At 34.7% G+C, this 16,151-nt stretch overlaps 1 protein-coding gene across 1 annotated transcript in view; it reads left to right on the forward strand.

Moving 5' to 3' along the window:
* ASPM (assembly factor for spindle microtubules) overlaps positions 1 to 15,873 on the forward strand; it is a 67,171-nt gene extending 51,298 nt beyond the window's left edge. The window contains exons 19-28 of the mRNA XM_080824033.1: positions 1,787 to 1,953; positions 3,351 to 3,447; positions 4,567 to 4,776; positions 5,805 to 5,954; positions 6,792 to 6,983; positions 7,427 to 7,619; positions 7,761 to 7,915; positions 9,521 to 9,697; positions 10,898 to 11,067; positions 14,790 to 15,873. Of these exons, the coding sequence (XP_080680159.1) occupies positions 1,787 to 1,953; positions 3,351 to 3,447; positions 4,567 to 4,776; positions 5,805 to 5,954; positions 6,792 to 6,983; positions 7,427 to 7,619; positions 7,761 to 7,915; positions 9,521 to 9,697; positions 10,898 to 11,067; positions 14,790 to 14,892 (1,614 nt within the window). The 3' untranslated portion in view covers positions 14,893 to 15,873. The remainder of the gene's footprint in view (positions 1 to 1,786; positions 1,954 to 3,350; positions 3,448 to 4,566; positions 4,777 to 5,804; positions 5,955 to 6,791; positions 6,984 to 7,426; positions 7,620 to 7,760; positions 7,916 to 9,520; positions 9,698 to 10,897; positions 11,068 to 14,789) is intronic.
* Positions 15,874 to 16,151: the final 278 nt, after the last annotated feature.

Genomic DNA, 16,151 nt, shown 5'->3' on the forward strand with positions numbered 1-16,151 from the left:
GTACCTAACATGTCTCAGTTGAGATGTCTAGCAAGGCAGTTGGCTTGAAGTTTGAAGAGTAGTATGGATTTCAGAATTTGACTTCTACATTATTGGCATCCATGTAATAATTGAAGTCGTGGGAGTGATGGAATTATCCAGGAATAACGTAGAAAATGAGTTAAAGAAGAGAGTCAGCCTGGGACTCAACCTTGAAGAACATCAACATTTGAGAATACTGAAAGAAGGGGCACCTAGGTGACTCAGTGGGTTAAAGCCTCTGCCTTTTTCTCGAGTCATGATCCCACGGTCCTGGGATCAAGTTCCACATTGGGCTCTCTGCTCAGCAAGGAGCCTGCTTCCTCCTCTCTCTGCCTGCCTCTCTGCCTACTTGTGATCCCTGTCAAACAAATTTAAAAAGCAAAACAAAACAAAATTAATTATTTAATTAATTAAATTAAATAAATAAAAATTTAAAAAAAGAGAATACTGAAAGGAAAAGCCAAAACATGGTAGTAAGAGAGAACAAGGAAAACTGAAAGATTTATGGTATTAAGAAGCCAAGGATTGAGGGAGGAAGAAAAGAATGCTCAAATTCCAAGCATGAATGCTGCCAAAAAGTTAATGGTTGAAATACGTTAATTGGATGTATTACTTAGGGTTATATTCAACTGAAATGACAGAAAAGCCAAAATAACAATCGTAGGAAATTTTGGCTATTTTTCTCATGTATAATTAAATTTAAAAATTATATTTTGCACATCTTGTTTTAAACATATAATCAGTGGTCTCAAACTTTAGTACACATTGGAATCACTTGGAATTTTTAGAAATATTGATGCCTGGCTCCCAGTTTGAATACCAGTATGTTGGTATTCAGATTTGTTTACATAAAGACCTCATATTATATACTTCGAGTAAGTTAAGGACATCAGAAAAGTAATTTTGACATTCATATACTTCTTGCCTATGAGCTGACTTTGAATCCTGATCCCCATGCAAGGCGTGGCTGCAGTATTTGTTTTAGGTATTTTGGAGTCCGACAGACTTGGGTTCAGATCTTGACTCTGTTGTCTTCTGGTATAATAGGTCTCTTCTTCCTCAGCATCAATTTCTGTTTTGTAAAATAGAGATCTTAATCATCTCATGAGATATTTGTAAAGAATAAATAAGACACCTTTTCCACTAATTACGGTTGTATCAACAAGTTACTCAGTTTCTCCTGATTTACTCACCTCTAAATTAGATAATGATATTATCTATGCTTATTGTAAGGACCTACAGTGCTTAGTACACAGTGCTAAAGACTTAATAAGTCGTATTGTCACTAAAACATTTAGTCAGCCTCAAGGTCACAGAAATGGAAATGCTGATAGTTCTGATAGTCCTCTGACAGAGAGTTGCTCTCAGGAGGTTTGCTGCAGACTGGACACCAAACCCAGGATATAAGTGAGGTGGGAGGTGTTAGGATTCCTTTCCTTCCCAGGAAGTAGAGTGGTCAGTGTTCCTTCTCCTTCTGTTCTTCCAAATGGATTGAGATAGTGAGGACAATGCACATATCTGGCTTTTCAGACACTGTACATATATTACAATTTAGAAAGATTTGTTAGGGTTATATGAATCTTAGCTCCCAACTGGCCACGGGTTATGTGTGATAAAGTATATAGGAGGTGTCCATCATGGTTAGCCCCACGGTTTTCAGAGGGCTCATAAGTGTCAGGAGTGAATGAGCCTAAACGAAAAGAGAGTGATTATATGACTATATAAGAAAATAGATCTCATCGCATATTTGTTATGTGTTTCATAGGCTGTGTGGAGGAGCTATAAAGCGAGGAATTATTTACATAAAGTGAAAGCTGCCTGCAAGATTCAAGCCTGGTATAGGTATTGGAAAGCACGTAAAGAGTATCTAGCTGTACTTAAAGCTGTTAAAATCATTCAAAGTTGCTTCTATACCAAACGGGAGAGAACACGGTAATATATGATATCTGTGTGGGGGGAGTATGTGTGTGGGGTAGCCAAGTCTGTATATAAAATAATATTGCTTACTGATTTTTCTTTTAAATATTTGCTATGCCTAACTTGTATGGTTTGTTTTGTTGGTGTTATCCCCATTAATGAAACAAAGTATACCTCTAAGACTGTCTAATTTTTTGAGATAGAGCCTTCCTATAATTCAGTAAAAAGTACTTAAAGTTGATTTGGTTTCATGGAGATGAAGGTAAGGGGAAGTAAATGAAATAATCTAGTAAAATCTTGGTTTCCTTATTTGGTCCATTTTGTTTGTCAATTTAGCTACTAGCAAAATTTGTTTTCTCATTCATTTTTCTTTTCTCTTCTTTTCTTTTTAACTTAGCCCCCACACTCTTTTACCTTGATGATGAAGACCTAATTATCAAATTATTTATGTTCATTGTATTTTCCTATTCCTTGTTCATTTCTTTGAAATACCTTTTCTAAAGCTCTTGTCAGGTTATCAATACTATTTTTTATTTCATAGCATAAGAATTTTTCTTCAGTTACCAGAATTGATGAATTATTGTATCAGTGGTGGTTTTTAAAGATTGTTTTAGAAGAACACAAGTGTTAGAAGAGTTCCTTGATAAATTCCATGGGTAGAAGCCCAGTGCTTACTGTATAAAGATATGTTGCTGCTATCAGCTGTTAAGGACCATTATCTAAGTTTCTTGTCCCAAAAAACTGAATTTTTCTCATTAACATTCAGCTTTGTTTTCTAAGAAATGTGACAACATGATGTAAGTTAAATCCATTCTTAATTTTTACGAATTACACCATATTGATGCCTAAAGTTTAATATCTGACCCTCACTTTCTAAGTTTTTCTCCAGTTTTACTTACAGAATATTTCTTTTTGGATCTTTGCATGATGCCTAGCTTTCCTTTCAAATAAGTGTCCATGCCTCATTTGCCTGATGCTATTCTAATCTCCCAACTTCTCTTCGTGACCTTGTCCTGTCTGCTTAATGACTTAATTGCAATACGGACTCGGACTTTATACTCTGCCATTATTTCTACCAGCACCCGCTTTATCTAGGCTCTGTCTAGGTCTGGGTAATTGTACTTTCTTTTGATCCTGTTCAGAATTCTTTCTCATTCTAGAAATTCATATTTCTTATCACTGGAATATTGCTAATTGCAGAACTTCTTTTTCATTGTGTCAGTTCAGGGTGTGTTTATGTATATGTATAGAATTCTGATTGCTACAATTTAAATATAAATACTTTTCCACTTTTTTTATTCTCATTATCTTTTTTATATTTTCTTTCTCTACTATTTGGGGGGGGATGTACATAAATTCTTATTGAGTAGATTAAAGACATTTGTAATTGCTTTCCAATAACTACTTTTTAGGTTTCTGAATGTGAGGGCATCAGCAATTATCATTCAGAGAAAATGGAGAGCTACGCTTGCTGGAAGAATGGCTCGTGAACACTTCCTAATGATGAAAGTAGGTGCAGAAAGAAAAAAAGAGCTCATTTGCAAAGAACTATTTTATGAAACAAAACAAAAATTGTTTTTTGTTAACTACACATTTTAAACATATCATTGCAGTTAATTAAAAATTGTGTTTGCTCATAAAAATATTTTTATGAATACTTGTGTTTGTATATTTATATTTACAAAATACTCTCAAATCCAAGTTTCAAGTAACTAATTTTAGAGTAAATAATTTATTTGGAGGAAGTCCTAATAGATATAGCAAATTTTATCTATTATATTCTTTAATAATATATTCTTTCAGCTATAATTGGTGATCTATTGAAAATATTTAACATCAAAGTCTGGAATAGCTGCAGTACCTATAGCCTTTTTATTAAAAAAATCAAAACTAAAATTCTGCTTACAAATTTTAATATTCATGTAATACTCACTATTATCGTATAGCCATTATTATTATACCTACTAGTGTATATTTGCTGAATGGATCCTCATAATCACCCTCTGAAGTAGTTATTATTAGCAGACCTATTTTACAAACAGGTCTAGAAAGGTAAAGTGACTTGCCCAAGGTCGTTCAGCCAGTTGATGGGGCAATCTATGTTTTAAAGCAAACCTCGTTCCCATTTTAATTTATATACTTCTTCAGGTGTCTTAGAATTTGGTTGTCAAGATGTTATTTATTGAAAAAACTAAGATATGCTGGTTCTAAGATGTACTTTATGGTTCTTGAAGGAACAAACAGCTTCCTTGATAGCTGTTTACAATGCCCATTCTCTTCTTTACATTGCTAGCATTTTTATTAAGTGTATTTGTCCTGTGGTGATATTATTCCTTTTCTCCCTCACAATGAGAGGTATCAAGAAGATGAGAGGGAAACAGAACCAGATATCTATTGACTTTGGCTTGCACATTCATAAAAACTTAATGTTTAGCTGTAGACCTATATAGGTTTAGAAATTATACACCATCACCTTTCTTGTATATGAAATATGACATTCTTAAGCTAAAAATGTAAAGAAAAATCACAATTATACCATCTCATTTACACTGAGAAATTAAAAAGCCTCCAGTGGGTTGAAATTATTAAACCTTTCTATTAATGCCACTTGCACTTTTTTCCTTATAGAGACATCAAGCTGCTTGTTTGATCCAAGCAAATTTTAGAAGATATAAAGGAAGGCAGGTCTTCCTTCAGCAAAAGTCTGCCGCTTTGACCATACAGAGATATATACGAGCCAGGAAGGCTGGGGAGTATGAAAGGATAAAATACCTAGAATTTAAAAAATCTACAGTTGTTCTGCAAGCACTAGTGCGTGGTTGGTTAGTAAGAAAAAGAGTAAGTATTTTCAAGTAGAATATCTCAGTCATGTGAAATGAAAGTGTTTGGTGTTAAATTGTGTCCAGAAATTTTAGATTTTGGACAATAATTTCAGAGCTCATATAACCAATAACTTGACTTTATTCAGCTTCTGCAGAGCCATGTAACAAGATCACTGGTTGCTATCAATTTTTGTTCTATGAGCCTGTTTCTCATAGATGCTCACCAAAAAGGCACACTAACTTTTCTCTTGTAATGAATCTTAGCAAAGGAACTGAAAGAATGAGGGAAGAGCTCCACACATGAAGGAGGTTGTAATTCAGGTAGCCCTTTGCTACCACCAAGAAACTCTTGAGGTGTTGTGAGCTACCATTCCTGTCATAACTGCCACATCATCAGCAAGAGAGAAAATCCCTCTGAGAGAGTTCATGACATTTTTGGCATCCAATATATGAAGTACTGACAAGGACAAAAATAATTAAATTTGAAATGGAAAAGGAAATCTTTTATGTTGTGTTCATTAAATATAAGTTGGAAGCCTAAAGGCCACTATGGAGAGGTTCTACTACAGGAGTCTTGTGCTAGATTTGTGCAAGACTGCCTAATAACTGGAGAAATCAGTTCAGATAATTTTGTCTGACTTACTATGACCATCTTCAGCAGTTCTGCTTAGAATACTGTAATTTGAAAAAAAAAGAATACTATAATTTGTTTTGAGTTTAGTATTCATATACTTCTCTCATTATAGTTAGTACATTCAAAGCTTTAATTAGCTGTTTTGGTGTAGTCAGGTTAAACACCGTTCTTTAGTAAAGTGCCCAAAATAGAGTTTTGCTTCTTATAGCCCGAGTTAGGAGTTACACATGTGGAAATATTTTATAGTAAAGGATTATAATCACTTTGAGTTACAATGTAAATAATCTTAATAATTTAAAGTTAACTTATGGCTAATTTATATAATTTGGTATTGAGGATATACAAAAGTAAACATTGATCAAGTTGTCTTAAGAGTCAAATATTTGGTTAATTTTTTATTTCTCTGTTAGATTTTAGAACAGAAAACGAAAACTAGGCTTCTTCACTTCACAGCAGCCGCATATTATCACCTGTCTGCTCTTAGAATTCAAAGAGCATATAAATTTCACGTGGCTTTGAAGAATGCTAAGAAGCAGGTTAATTCAGTCATCTGTATTCAGGTTAGCTTTTCCTTTGCAGTAAAACTATGTGGTATAATTTTTGTTAGAAATTTTCTATTTTAATAATTTTCAAATACCTTATGCTAAAGTCATATCACATTAGCCTTTTGCTTATAAGATGATATATTTAGGATGGCTTGATGGGTTGGAAATAGGTTGGTATTTTAAGGCACAGGAATAAAGCTATAAATTATTTTCTGAAATAATTGTATTCATTTATACTCATCTCAAAGTCTGAGGGTACCTGTTTCTCTACACTCTTGCCAACACATAGCATTAAAGACTGATTTTTGCTATTTTGATGAATGGCAAATTGCATCTCATTTTTGCTTTGAATTTCCTTTGATTGCTAGCAGTTCTAAAAAATGTTTCTGTTGGCTATTCAAATTATTATCTGTATATTGTGTGCTTTTTCTTAATGTATGCATGTGTGGATTGTTTTTTTTTTTTCATATACTCTGCCCTTTTCTCTTTTGGATGTTCTTTTTTCTTATGATTTATAGGCATTCTTTATGTATTTTGGATAAGAACTTTGCTTTATATACATTAACATATACTTATATGTAAAATATTGAGTGAGAAAACAAATTGCAGAATGACACAGGAGACTTGATAGAATTTGTATAAGTTGTGAAATGAAGGCTATGTTGTGTAGGGTTAAATTTACATACACACACACCCAGTGAGGACTAGAAGATTTGCACCAAGTGGAATAGCTGGGGAAGGTTGAAAGATATTTCAATATATGTTGTTTATTTCATTTATGTATGTATGTGTATATATGTATTTATTTGTTTTTAAAACCTGAAGTAAAGAAAATCTCTATGTTTTAAACAGAGATGGTTTCGAACAAAATTACAGCAAAAAAGTTTTGCTCAGAAATATCATAGCATCATCAACAGTCAGCATCAAGTTCAAGAATGTATGAGCCACCAAAATAGGGCTGCATCAGTAATACAGAAAGCAGTACGCCATTTTCTCCTCCATAAAAAACAGGAAAAATTTAATAATGGAATCAGTAAAATTCAGGTAACTGGAAATATTGTGAAGTTACTTCCAGCTTTTTTTATAATTCACTTACATGCTATCTAACATTTTGAAAACACAGTAACATACATTTTAAAAAGCTGAGGTTCACCAGTTGAATAACTTATAAATACTGTATCATTATTAAGCCCTTCATTTTCAAATTTCCCTAGAGACATTTAGGATTGAGATGAAAAAGTATTTTAGCATTTGTATAGATTTAGACATCTTTGGTCAATGAATTCAGGTTATATATAGGAATATTATATATATTTCTTTTCAGAAAAATTGCTTTAGGTATTTATTAGAACATGAATTGAGGTTTTATTTGCAAAGTCTTATATCCTATCAATTTACTGAAAATACTTATTTTATAGAAATGGATGTAGATATAAGTTCAAAACATCATGGCTTGTAATCTTAAAATTACTGTTTGTCTCTTTAAGGCATTATGGAGAGGATACTCTTGGAGGAAGAAAAATGATTGTACAAAAATTAAAGCTATACGACTAAGTCTTCAACTTGTTAACAGGGAGATTCGAGAAGAAAACAAACTCTACAAAAGAACTGCACTTGCACTTCATTATCTTTTGACCTACAAGCACCTTTCTGCTATTCTTGAGGCTTTAAAGCACCTAGGTTAGTTTGTCTTAATGATATCTTGTATAAGGTTAGAAATGCATGTTTACCTTTGAATGTACAAAGAATGTTATAATACAGTATTAGCTAAAACTTCATTTTGTTGCTGTGAATTTCTCTCTCTCTTTTCCCTCTTTTCAGAGGTGGTTACTAGATTGTCTCCACTTTGTTGTGAGAACATGGCCCAGAGTGGAGCAGTTTCTAAAATATTTGTTTTGATCCGAAGTTGTAACCGCAGCGTTCCTTGTATGGAAGTCATCAGATATGCTGTACAAGTCTTGCTTAATGTGGCTAAGGTAGTTTTCCCTTTTAATAAGGAATTGTTCGTTGATCAGGAAATCTGACCCAACAAATTAAGTTCATGCTTGCTCACCACTAGAACTTACTAGATCACCCAGTTAGAATTCATTTATATGCAAGAGTCTTAGGGGGAAAAACGTTTACTCTGATAACATAATTATACATAGAAACACTAATTGTTGATGATTTTATTTTTTCTGTCTTTGTGATATTAATAATAATTACTAACATTTATTGAGTATCTCCTACATGCTAGTGTTTTTCATGCATCATTTAATTTTTCTTAAAATAGTAGTCTCAAGTAGTCCATGTTATTATTCCAATTTTATAGAGAAGAAATAATAATTCTTATAGAAATTAAGTCTCCTGGCCTAAACCCTTGAGTGTGTAAGTGGTGAGGCTGAATTCAGATCCTTTGTCCACCTCTAGAGCTGATGTTCTTATCCACTGCATTGTATCAAAACGATAGAACCTCTTATAATCATGTCTGGCAAAACATGATTAAGATATTGCTATCACTTGGTTACCCTGTATTTAAGACTCTATATAAGTATTAGCATTTAAGTTTTTTGGCTTTGGACTGGTAGCGCATATCTGTACTAAACCATAATGCATGCAGCCAAAAGTATTGAGATGACAAATTTATCTTCCCCACCCAACCGCTCAGCCACAACTCTTTACCTGATATTTTCATACTGAGAAGTGGTGGTTAAGAACACAGACTGATGCCAAACTGCCTGGGTTTGAATCACCGCTCTGAGGCTTATTACAGGTTACTTAGCCTCTCTGTGCTTTACTTTCTTTAACTTTAAATGGGTGTAATAGTAGTATCCACCTCACATTGTTATTGTGAGAATGAAGTGAGTGAACGTACATATCATGTGCTTCATAAGTAAAAGTGCCAAATAAATGTTAACTGTTAATATTATTTTGTTATTTTTATCTTAGTATCATTAGCATTATTTGTTTCCACGCAAATTTCCATATGAATCTAGTGATACAATTAGGTATATGAGGCAAGAAAAATGTATCCTAATCTTAGTCTTTATCACTATTTTACCCTGTGATTAACTACCACAGATAAGTTATCTTTTTCCTGCGAGGTTCTCAGTAAAATTGCCTTGTCTTTAAGCTTTTTATTTACTCCAGGGTGTTCATGTTCAAAGATTTTTTTTTTTTAAAGATTTTATTTATTTATTTGACAGACAGAAATCACAAGTAGGCAGAGAGGCAGGCAGAGAAAGAGAGGAGGAAGCAGGCTCCCCGCCGAGCAGAGATCCCGATGTGGGGCTCGATCCCAGGACCCTGGGACCATGACCTGAGCCGAAGGCAGAGGCTTCAACCCGCTGAGCCACCCAGGCGCCCCTCATGTTCAAAGATTTTAGATTTGATTCCTATTTTGTGGAACTTTCAATTAAAATGCAGATATGCCTATAAGATGGATCAAAAATGTTAGTAATATCAAGAAATCATTTCACGAAGTCCTTTGTACTTGCTGTAGATAGTCCAAAAAGTTGGTCCTCAGCTTTCTTTTTGCTTGGGCTGTTTCTAAGGCTACATGTGTGTGTTGTAACAGTTGCTTTCCTTCTGTCCTCTTCAAGTATGAGAAAACTACTGCAGCAGTTTATGATGTAGAAAATTGCATAGATACTCTGCTGGACCTTTTGCAAATGTACCGAGAAAAGCCTGGTGACAAAGTCGCAGACAAGGGTGGAAGCATTTTTACAAAAACCTGTTGTTTGTTGGCGGTTTTATTAAAAACAACAAATCGGGCCTCTGTAAGTATTCGTTATCGTCCTTTGAGGTTCTCTTTCCAGGTTTTTAGGGGGTTTTTTGTTTGTTTGTTTTGTTTGTTTGTTTTTTAATTTTATTTATTTGTTTGACAGAGATTACAAGTAGGCAGAGAGGCAGGCAGAGAGAGAGAGGAGGAAGCAGGCTCCCTGCTGAGCAGAGAGCCCGATGCAGGCTCGATCCCAGGACCCTGGGATCATGACCTGAGCTGAAAGCACAGGCTTTAACCCACTGAGCCACCCAGGTGCCCCTCCAGGTTTTTAGGTTTAAGAATTTTACACTTTTCCTTCAGTAGTTATCACAATCTAAATAGGGTTTTGTGTATATTCAGACCTGCCTTTTGTGTTGATAAAGGAGGTGTTTGTGTGTTGTGTTGTGTGCTGGGTGTGTTGTGTTGTGTGCTGGGTGTGTTGTGTTGATAGTGGTTTCCTAATGTAGTAAACTGAATTTTAAAAAGAAAGCTTATTACAGCTATGTAAGTAGCCATTTCCCATTTACTTGAGGAAAGTAACAAATTATTGAACAAGGTAGACTGCAACATATATGTGACTCCTCATCCTCCTGTTGTAACCATAAATACATTTCAAGCTTTTCCACGGTGAGAACTCTGTTGGTGTTACTTACAGTTGACATGGGGGGGCCACAGGCTATGATGGGATTCTGGCCCTCATCCTGAGAACAAAACCACTAAACAATTATATACAAGGGAGTGTGTTCTAGTTTAAGTTCTAACATGAATTTGGCTCCTGAATGAAGAATGGTTTTGGGAAAGCATGTGTGGATGTAGGGAGACCATTCAGGAAGGAGGGAAGCATAGATATGGTGGTGGTCTATGCAAAAGACTGTACTTGACCTAGGGTTGTGAGAGATACGTAGATAACTTTGGAAATTTAGAGAAAATTCATAGCACTTGGAAACTGGATATAATAGGCATATTGACTATAATATTTACCTGTATTCAGTATGGAGTAAGGTGTACAGTCTTTAAATATTTACGTTTTTGTAATTGTCTTACAAATTAGTTTATAGCTAAAACCTGTCTTAACTACTCAACTTGGAAAGCATGGCTTTTAGATTTTGTTAAAGACTCATAAGTTTACTGTATGGTGTTGTTATGGTTGATTTTACTAGCATATAAGGGATACAAAATTTGTTTTAGTCTTAATAATTTGTGTTTTCTTTTTTAGGATGTTCGAAGTAGATCCAAAGTTGTTGACCGTATTTATAGTCTCTACAAGCTTACAGCTCGTAAACATAAAATGAATACTGAAAGACTGCTTTATAAACAAAAGATGAATTCTTCTATAAGTACTCCCTTTATTCCAGAAACACCTGTAAGAACCAGAATAGTTTCAAGGTAAGCAGTAAATGTACTCTATAGTTTTAAGTCACTGTTCATTCATTCATTTAGCAAACATTTACGGAGTACCTACTATAAGCAAGATACTGTGCTTGACAATGGAGAAACAACATATGAGTAAAAATAGAATCTTTGGCAAATCTAAAGTAGACAGTCTCAATAAAGAATAAAGTAATAACACTGTGGTTTTGGGTATTAATAGTTATTTGATAAATTCCTTGTATTAAATAGTTAAGTGCTAACAGTTAACTTTTTTTTTTTTTTAAGATTTTATTTATTTATTTGATAGAGAGAGATCAGTAGGCAGAGAGGCAGGCAGAGAGAGATGGAGAAGCAGGCTCCTTGCTTGTGGAGCAGAGAGCCCAATGCGGGAGCTTGATCCCAGGACCCTGAGATCATGACCTGAGCCGAAGGCAGAGGCTTAACCCACTGAGCCACCCAGGTGCCCCTAACAGTTAACTTTTTATAAGCTTTGCTGTATAAACTTTCTTTTCTTTCATGAAGAACAAGCTACCCTGTTTAAAAGCTGCCAAAATTCCCCTCCTGGCTATTCTCCTAATCATCCTGACACTTGAAATTTCTCCTTCTAAAGAAGTTCTTTATGAGACTTGGTACTACTTTCCCTAGAGCTGCTGTAACAAATTGCCACATACTTGGTGGCCTTAAACAACAGTAACATTCTCTGAGAGTTCTTGAAACCAGAATTTCAAAATCAGGGTGTCAGCAAGGCCTCACTTTCTCTGAGGGCTCTAGAGCAGAATCCCTCCTTGACTGTTTCCAGTTTCTGGTGACTATAGTGCTCCTTTGCTTGTGGCTGTCTAACTCCATTCACCGCCTCTGTCTTCACGGGTGTCTTCTCCTCCTCCTTCTTCCTCAAAAGGACGTGTGTTGGATTTAGGGCCAATTCAGATAATATGGGATGATCTGATCTCAAGATACTTTGGTTAAGTAAATCTATGGAGACCACTTTTTCAAAATAAGGTAATATTACAGGTTCTGAGGATTAGGATGTGGATATATCCTAATATATCCTAACATATCGCCACCATATCTTTTTGGTGGGGGGTGGCAGCCATTCACTCAACAGCAAACCTATAGTGATAACAGTAGTTTAACTAGTTTAAGATATGTAACTTTAGAAATTTTTAAAAATGTATTAGCTTATCTGGTTAACCAAATAGACACCTGTATCAGTGTGAGAACAAGCATAGTATGGAGCTGCACCCTATGCTTTAAGGTCCTGAGCTTGTGATTATGGCACAACATGGAGCCACATAGTTCGGGAGAATGACTGTAAATAAGCAAGTAAGTGAATAGAGTAATAAAGATTTTGGTAACTGCTAGGATAGAGAATAACTTAGAGGACGTGCTCAAATAATGTGGCTGGGAAACTGTCTCTGGGATGTAGCTGCAAGAAGTAAAAGTCAGAAAGGATAGGAGATGATATAGTGGGAAGGGGCATTGAATCATGGGTTTTGTTTTGGAAAACCTGAGGTTTCTGTGACAAATTAGAGGAAGAGACAAACAAGCTATTAATCAGGGCTGTGGTTCTAGGCAGAAGTATCAGTCTAGAGGTTTAAATTCAATAATCCTTAGATTAAGGAATCATTAGATCACATTTACAGCTATGGTAATAGATACAGTCACCTTGGGGGAAGAGAATACCTAGAAAAGAAATAAATTCCCAAACTGAACCTCAAGGTAGCCCCAATTTCTCCAGAAAGAACAAGCCAACAGCTCTGAAAAGGAATTGGTAATTGGTTAGAAGATATTCCACAGTGGTGTCTCATCAGCTGTGTGGAATGCTGCTGAGAGGTTGTGAGACAGGGTAAGAAAAATGCCCATTGGACTTGGCAAGATGGAGGTTAGTGGTTAAAGTAGTGACAGGGATAGATTAAGGAGGATTGAAAAACAAATGGACCAGATCATATGAAAAATTCATCAGCTTATGATGATACTAAGAAAAAAAAAAATCATTGTTTACCCTTGAAGGATGCTAGACAAACAACTCATGATGCTTACTATGGGTAAAAGGAAAAAAATCAAGTATGTCCCATTTTTCTTATATATAGTGCATCTTAGGGTAACCCAATGTTTGATGTAGGAGTTTTCTATTAAAAAAATTGTTCAATAAATGCAGAAAGAATATGAAACTATCATTATTTGTAGTCCCTAATGAAATAATAAGTCTATTCTAAGCCATGATCCGTGCAAGCCTGCTTCTCCCTCTCTCTCTGCCCCTCACCTTGCTCATGTTCTGCCTCTCTCTCTCTCTCTCAATTAAATAAAATAAAATCTTTGAAACTATGATTAACATGAATTAATAGCTTCTCTTTTTTTCAACTGATACAAAATATTTCTGTCACACCAAAGTTCCCTGGTGCCCCTTTGCAATTAGTTATCTCCTTTTAACCCCTGGATTCTGGCAACTGCTGATCTTATTTCAATACTTTTGTTTTGTCTTTTTTTACATTATTACACAAATGGAATCATACAGTATATAGCTTTTTGTGACTGGATTCTTTTTTTTTAGCTTGATTTTTTAGATTTATTTACATTGATGCATGAATTAGAATTTCATTCCCTTTTATCACAGAGTACTAGTCCATTATATGGCTATAACCACACTTTGACCATTTACCAACCAATAGATATTTGGATTTTTAACCAAATGGAGAGAATAAGGAGATGGAAATGCAACGTAGTAGGGAGTTATATGAGAAAGATGTATGAGCTCCCCTCTGATGGATGTTATTTTCTTAATGAAGAAGAGATTATAAGCATCAGCTCAAAAGCAGACCAGGGAGGGTATGGTGAGGACATTTGAAAAGAAGAAAGGAATACAATGGTCATCTAGGGGAAAGAGGAAGGGAGCATACAAGGCAATTTCAAGCACCCATTTAGTTTTGTAATTATTGACACAACATCAGTCAGCCTGGTTCTGCAGTCTCTCTTTTCTTCCTGTTCAGCTGTACAGGAATGGAGAAGGCAGAAATTTGGATTCAATTTGGAATCCAAATAGAACTTTACATTTGAATTTAATAGGAGAGAGAAACAATAGCATTAATGAAATTGCCAAGGAGATTTTATTGATGGAGCTAAGCTGGACAAGGAGGAAAGTGAGGTCAGCATTCTGATGGATGATGGGTCTGTGTTGAGGTCAGTGAATTAGAGATCTCAGTGGGGTGGAAGACTATGTGCAGTATTAAATCGAATGACATGGGTGAATTAGGAGTGGTGGGGGAATGGCAGTCTCGAAGTGAGATGTCAGTGGTGGGGTACTTTCTGATAATGATGAAGGCTATTATGTGATCATGTAAGAAGGAGTTGGTTGAAGTAGAACAGAAGGAAGGGATGGCAGAACTGACAGATGAGATTGTAGGATTTTTTGCTAGCTACATGGATGTTGAAGTTACTGAGAATGGTGGCAGGAGTTGAGAGAAGACCAAGAACCAAGGTTACAAAGAACAAAATATCAGGAGTTTGAAAGATGACTGGAAGGCAGTGGTGAGCTAAATAGCATAAGCCTCAAAGGAGGAAGGATGGTGAGGAATAGCCTGACAGTGGTAAATGGCAATCATATGACCTCACCTGTTTGAGAGGGTTGTAAGGGAAGTGATTTGTTCAGGAGGAGCCACATTTTTGTTAAGACAAAACAGAGAAGGTAGCTCTTTTAAGAGAAGAACTTCATTAATCCAAGGTTTTTATTCTTTTCACAGACTTAAACCAGACTGGGTTTTGAGAAGAGATAAAATGGAAGAAATCACAAATCCCCTACAAGCTATTCAAATGGTGATGGACACACTTGGCATTCCTTACTAGTAAACATTTTCAGTATGTACAGTAAAAAGAAATATTAAAGCTGATCATGAATGTGTAAAGTGTTTTTGGCTTTCTTTTGTATAACTTCTAAAATCTGATTTTGTATTAAAATTTTAAAAATGTGTAATAACAACTGAACTGTTTTCATATGCTTTATTGTTTCTTTTATTATTTTATGGGTTTATGCATGTAAGAAAATACTATGTCATAAAACAATTCTATTATTCATGTCTTTATCTTAAAATATTAGTCTAAATATAATCATATTCCAAGAGGAAAAGAATAACTTATCACTCTCATTTTATAGATAAATTGGAGCATTTTTCTAAAACAAATTTGGAAATGTAAGATTCTGCCAACACACTTAGAAGTGACAAAAGGATAAAATAATCTCACAAATGCTAGAAACTCTCTGACTGGACCATCCAGATAGGCAACTGAACTCCTCTAGGGAAAATTAAATTCAGCCAGCCCATTATATACTAAAAACCCTTAACTTTGAACTGACTAGAGTTATAATTTGACCTGAAAAGAGCATCATGCTGTTATTTATAAGAGAAACTTGTCACTTAGTCACATACATAGACCTGATAATGATTAGGTGTTGAAATCTTTCAACAGCTTTGGGTCACTATTACCAGTACTAAACCAGTGTGGTTTCTGGACTATAGAAGCATGATTCCAGTGGCTGTTTGAAATTAGATAGCATCCCAAAGTCTGTTCATTTATGGGAGCCATAAAAGTTTTTAACTGTTTTAAATGATTCAATAGCTAAAAATGCAGAGATTATTTAACTACTTAGTTTACTAATTTGTCAGAATAAGGATTAAATCTAATTAGTCTGAAATTGGCTGAGATTTAGTTGGGATAGCTCTAAAGACCATTTTTGGTGTATTAGAATATAGTGAAATTAACTGTAGAATTTTTAGTATTTCTTTGCCATTTTTTTTCTTCCAATAAAGTATTTTATAAATTCTCAGCACTCAGTATTTTTCAAACATGATTTTTGTTGACTTTCCCAAGTGTTTTGCTTTTCTCTTTCATTTAAGAAAATCTTAGTGTAAGCAATCTATTTAACTGGTAAATTATACCACTAGGATATAATATTTATTGGTATTCATTTCCTTTAAGATGGTTCTAACCAAAAAGTATTTCTATGTAGTATACTATATATACGATAGTACTATACTATATACTATATGGTATATACTGTATATACTATAGTATACTATATGACTTCCAGATGTTAAAAAAATTTC

This window comes from Martes martes (assembly GCF_963455335.1).
Source record: "Martes martes genome assembly, chromosome: 15".
Taxonomy (NCBI): Eukaryota; Metazoa; Chordata; class Mammalia; order Carnivora; family Mustelidae; genus Martes; species Martes martes.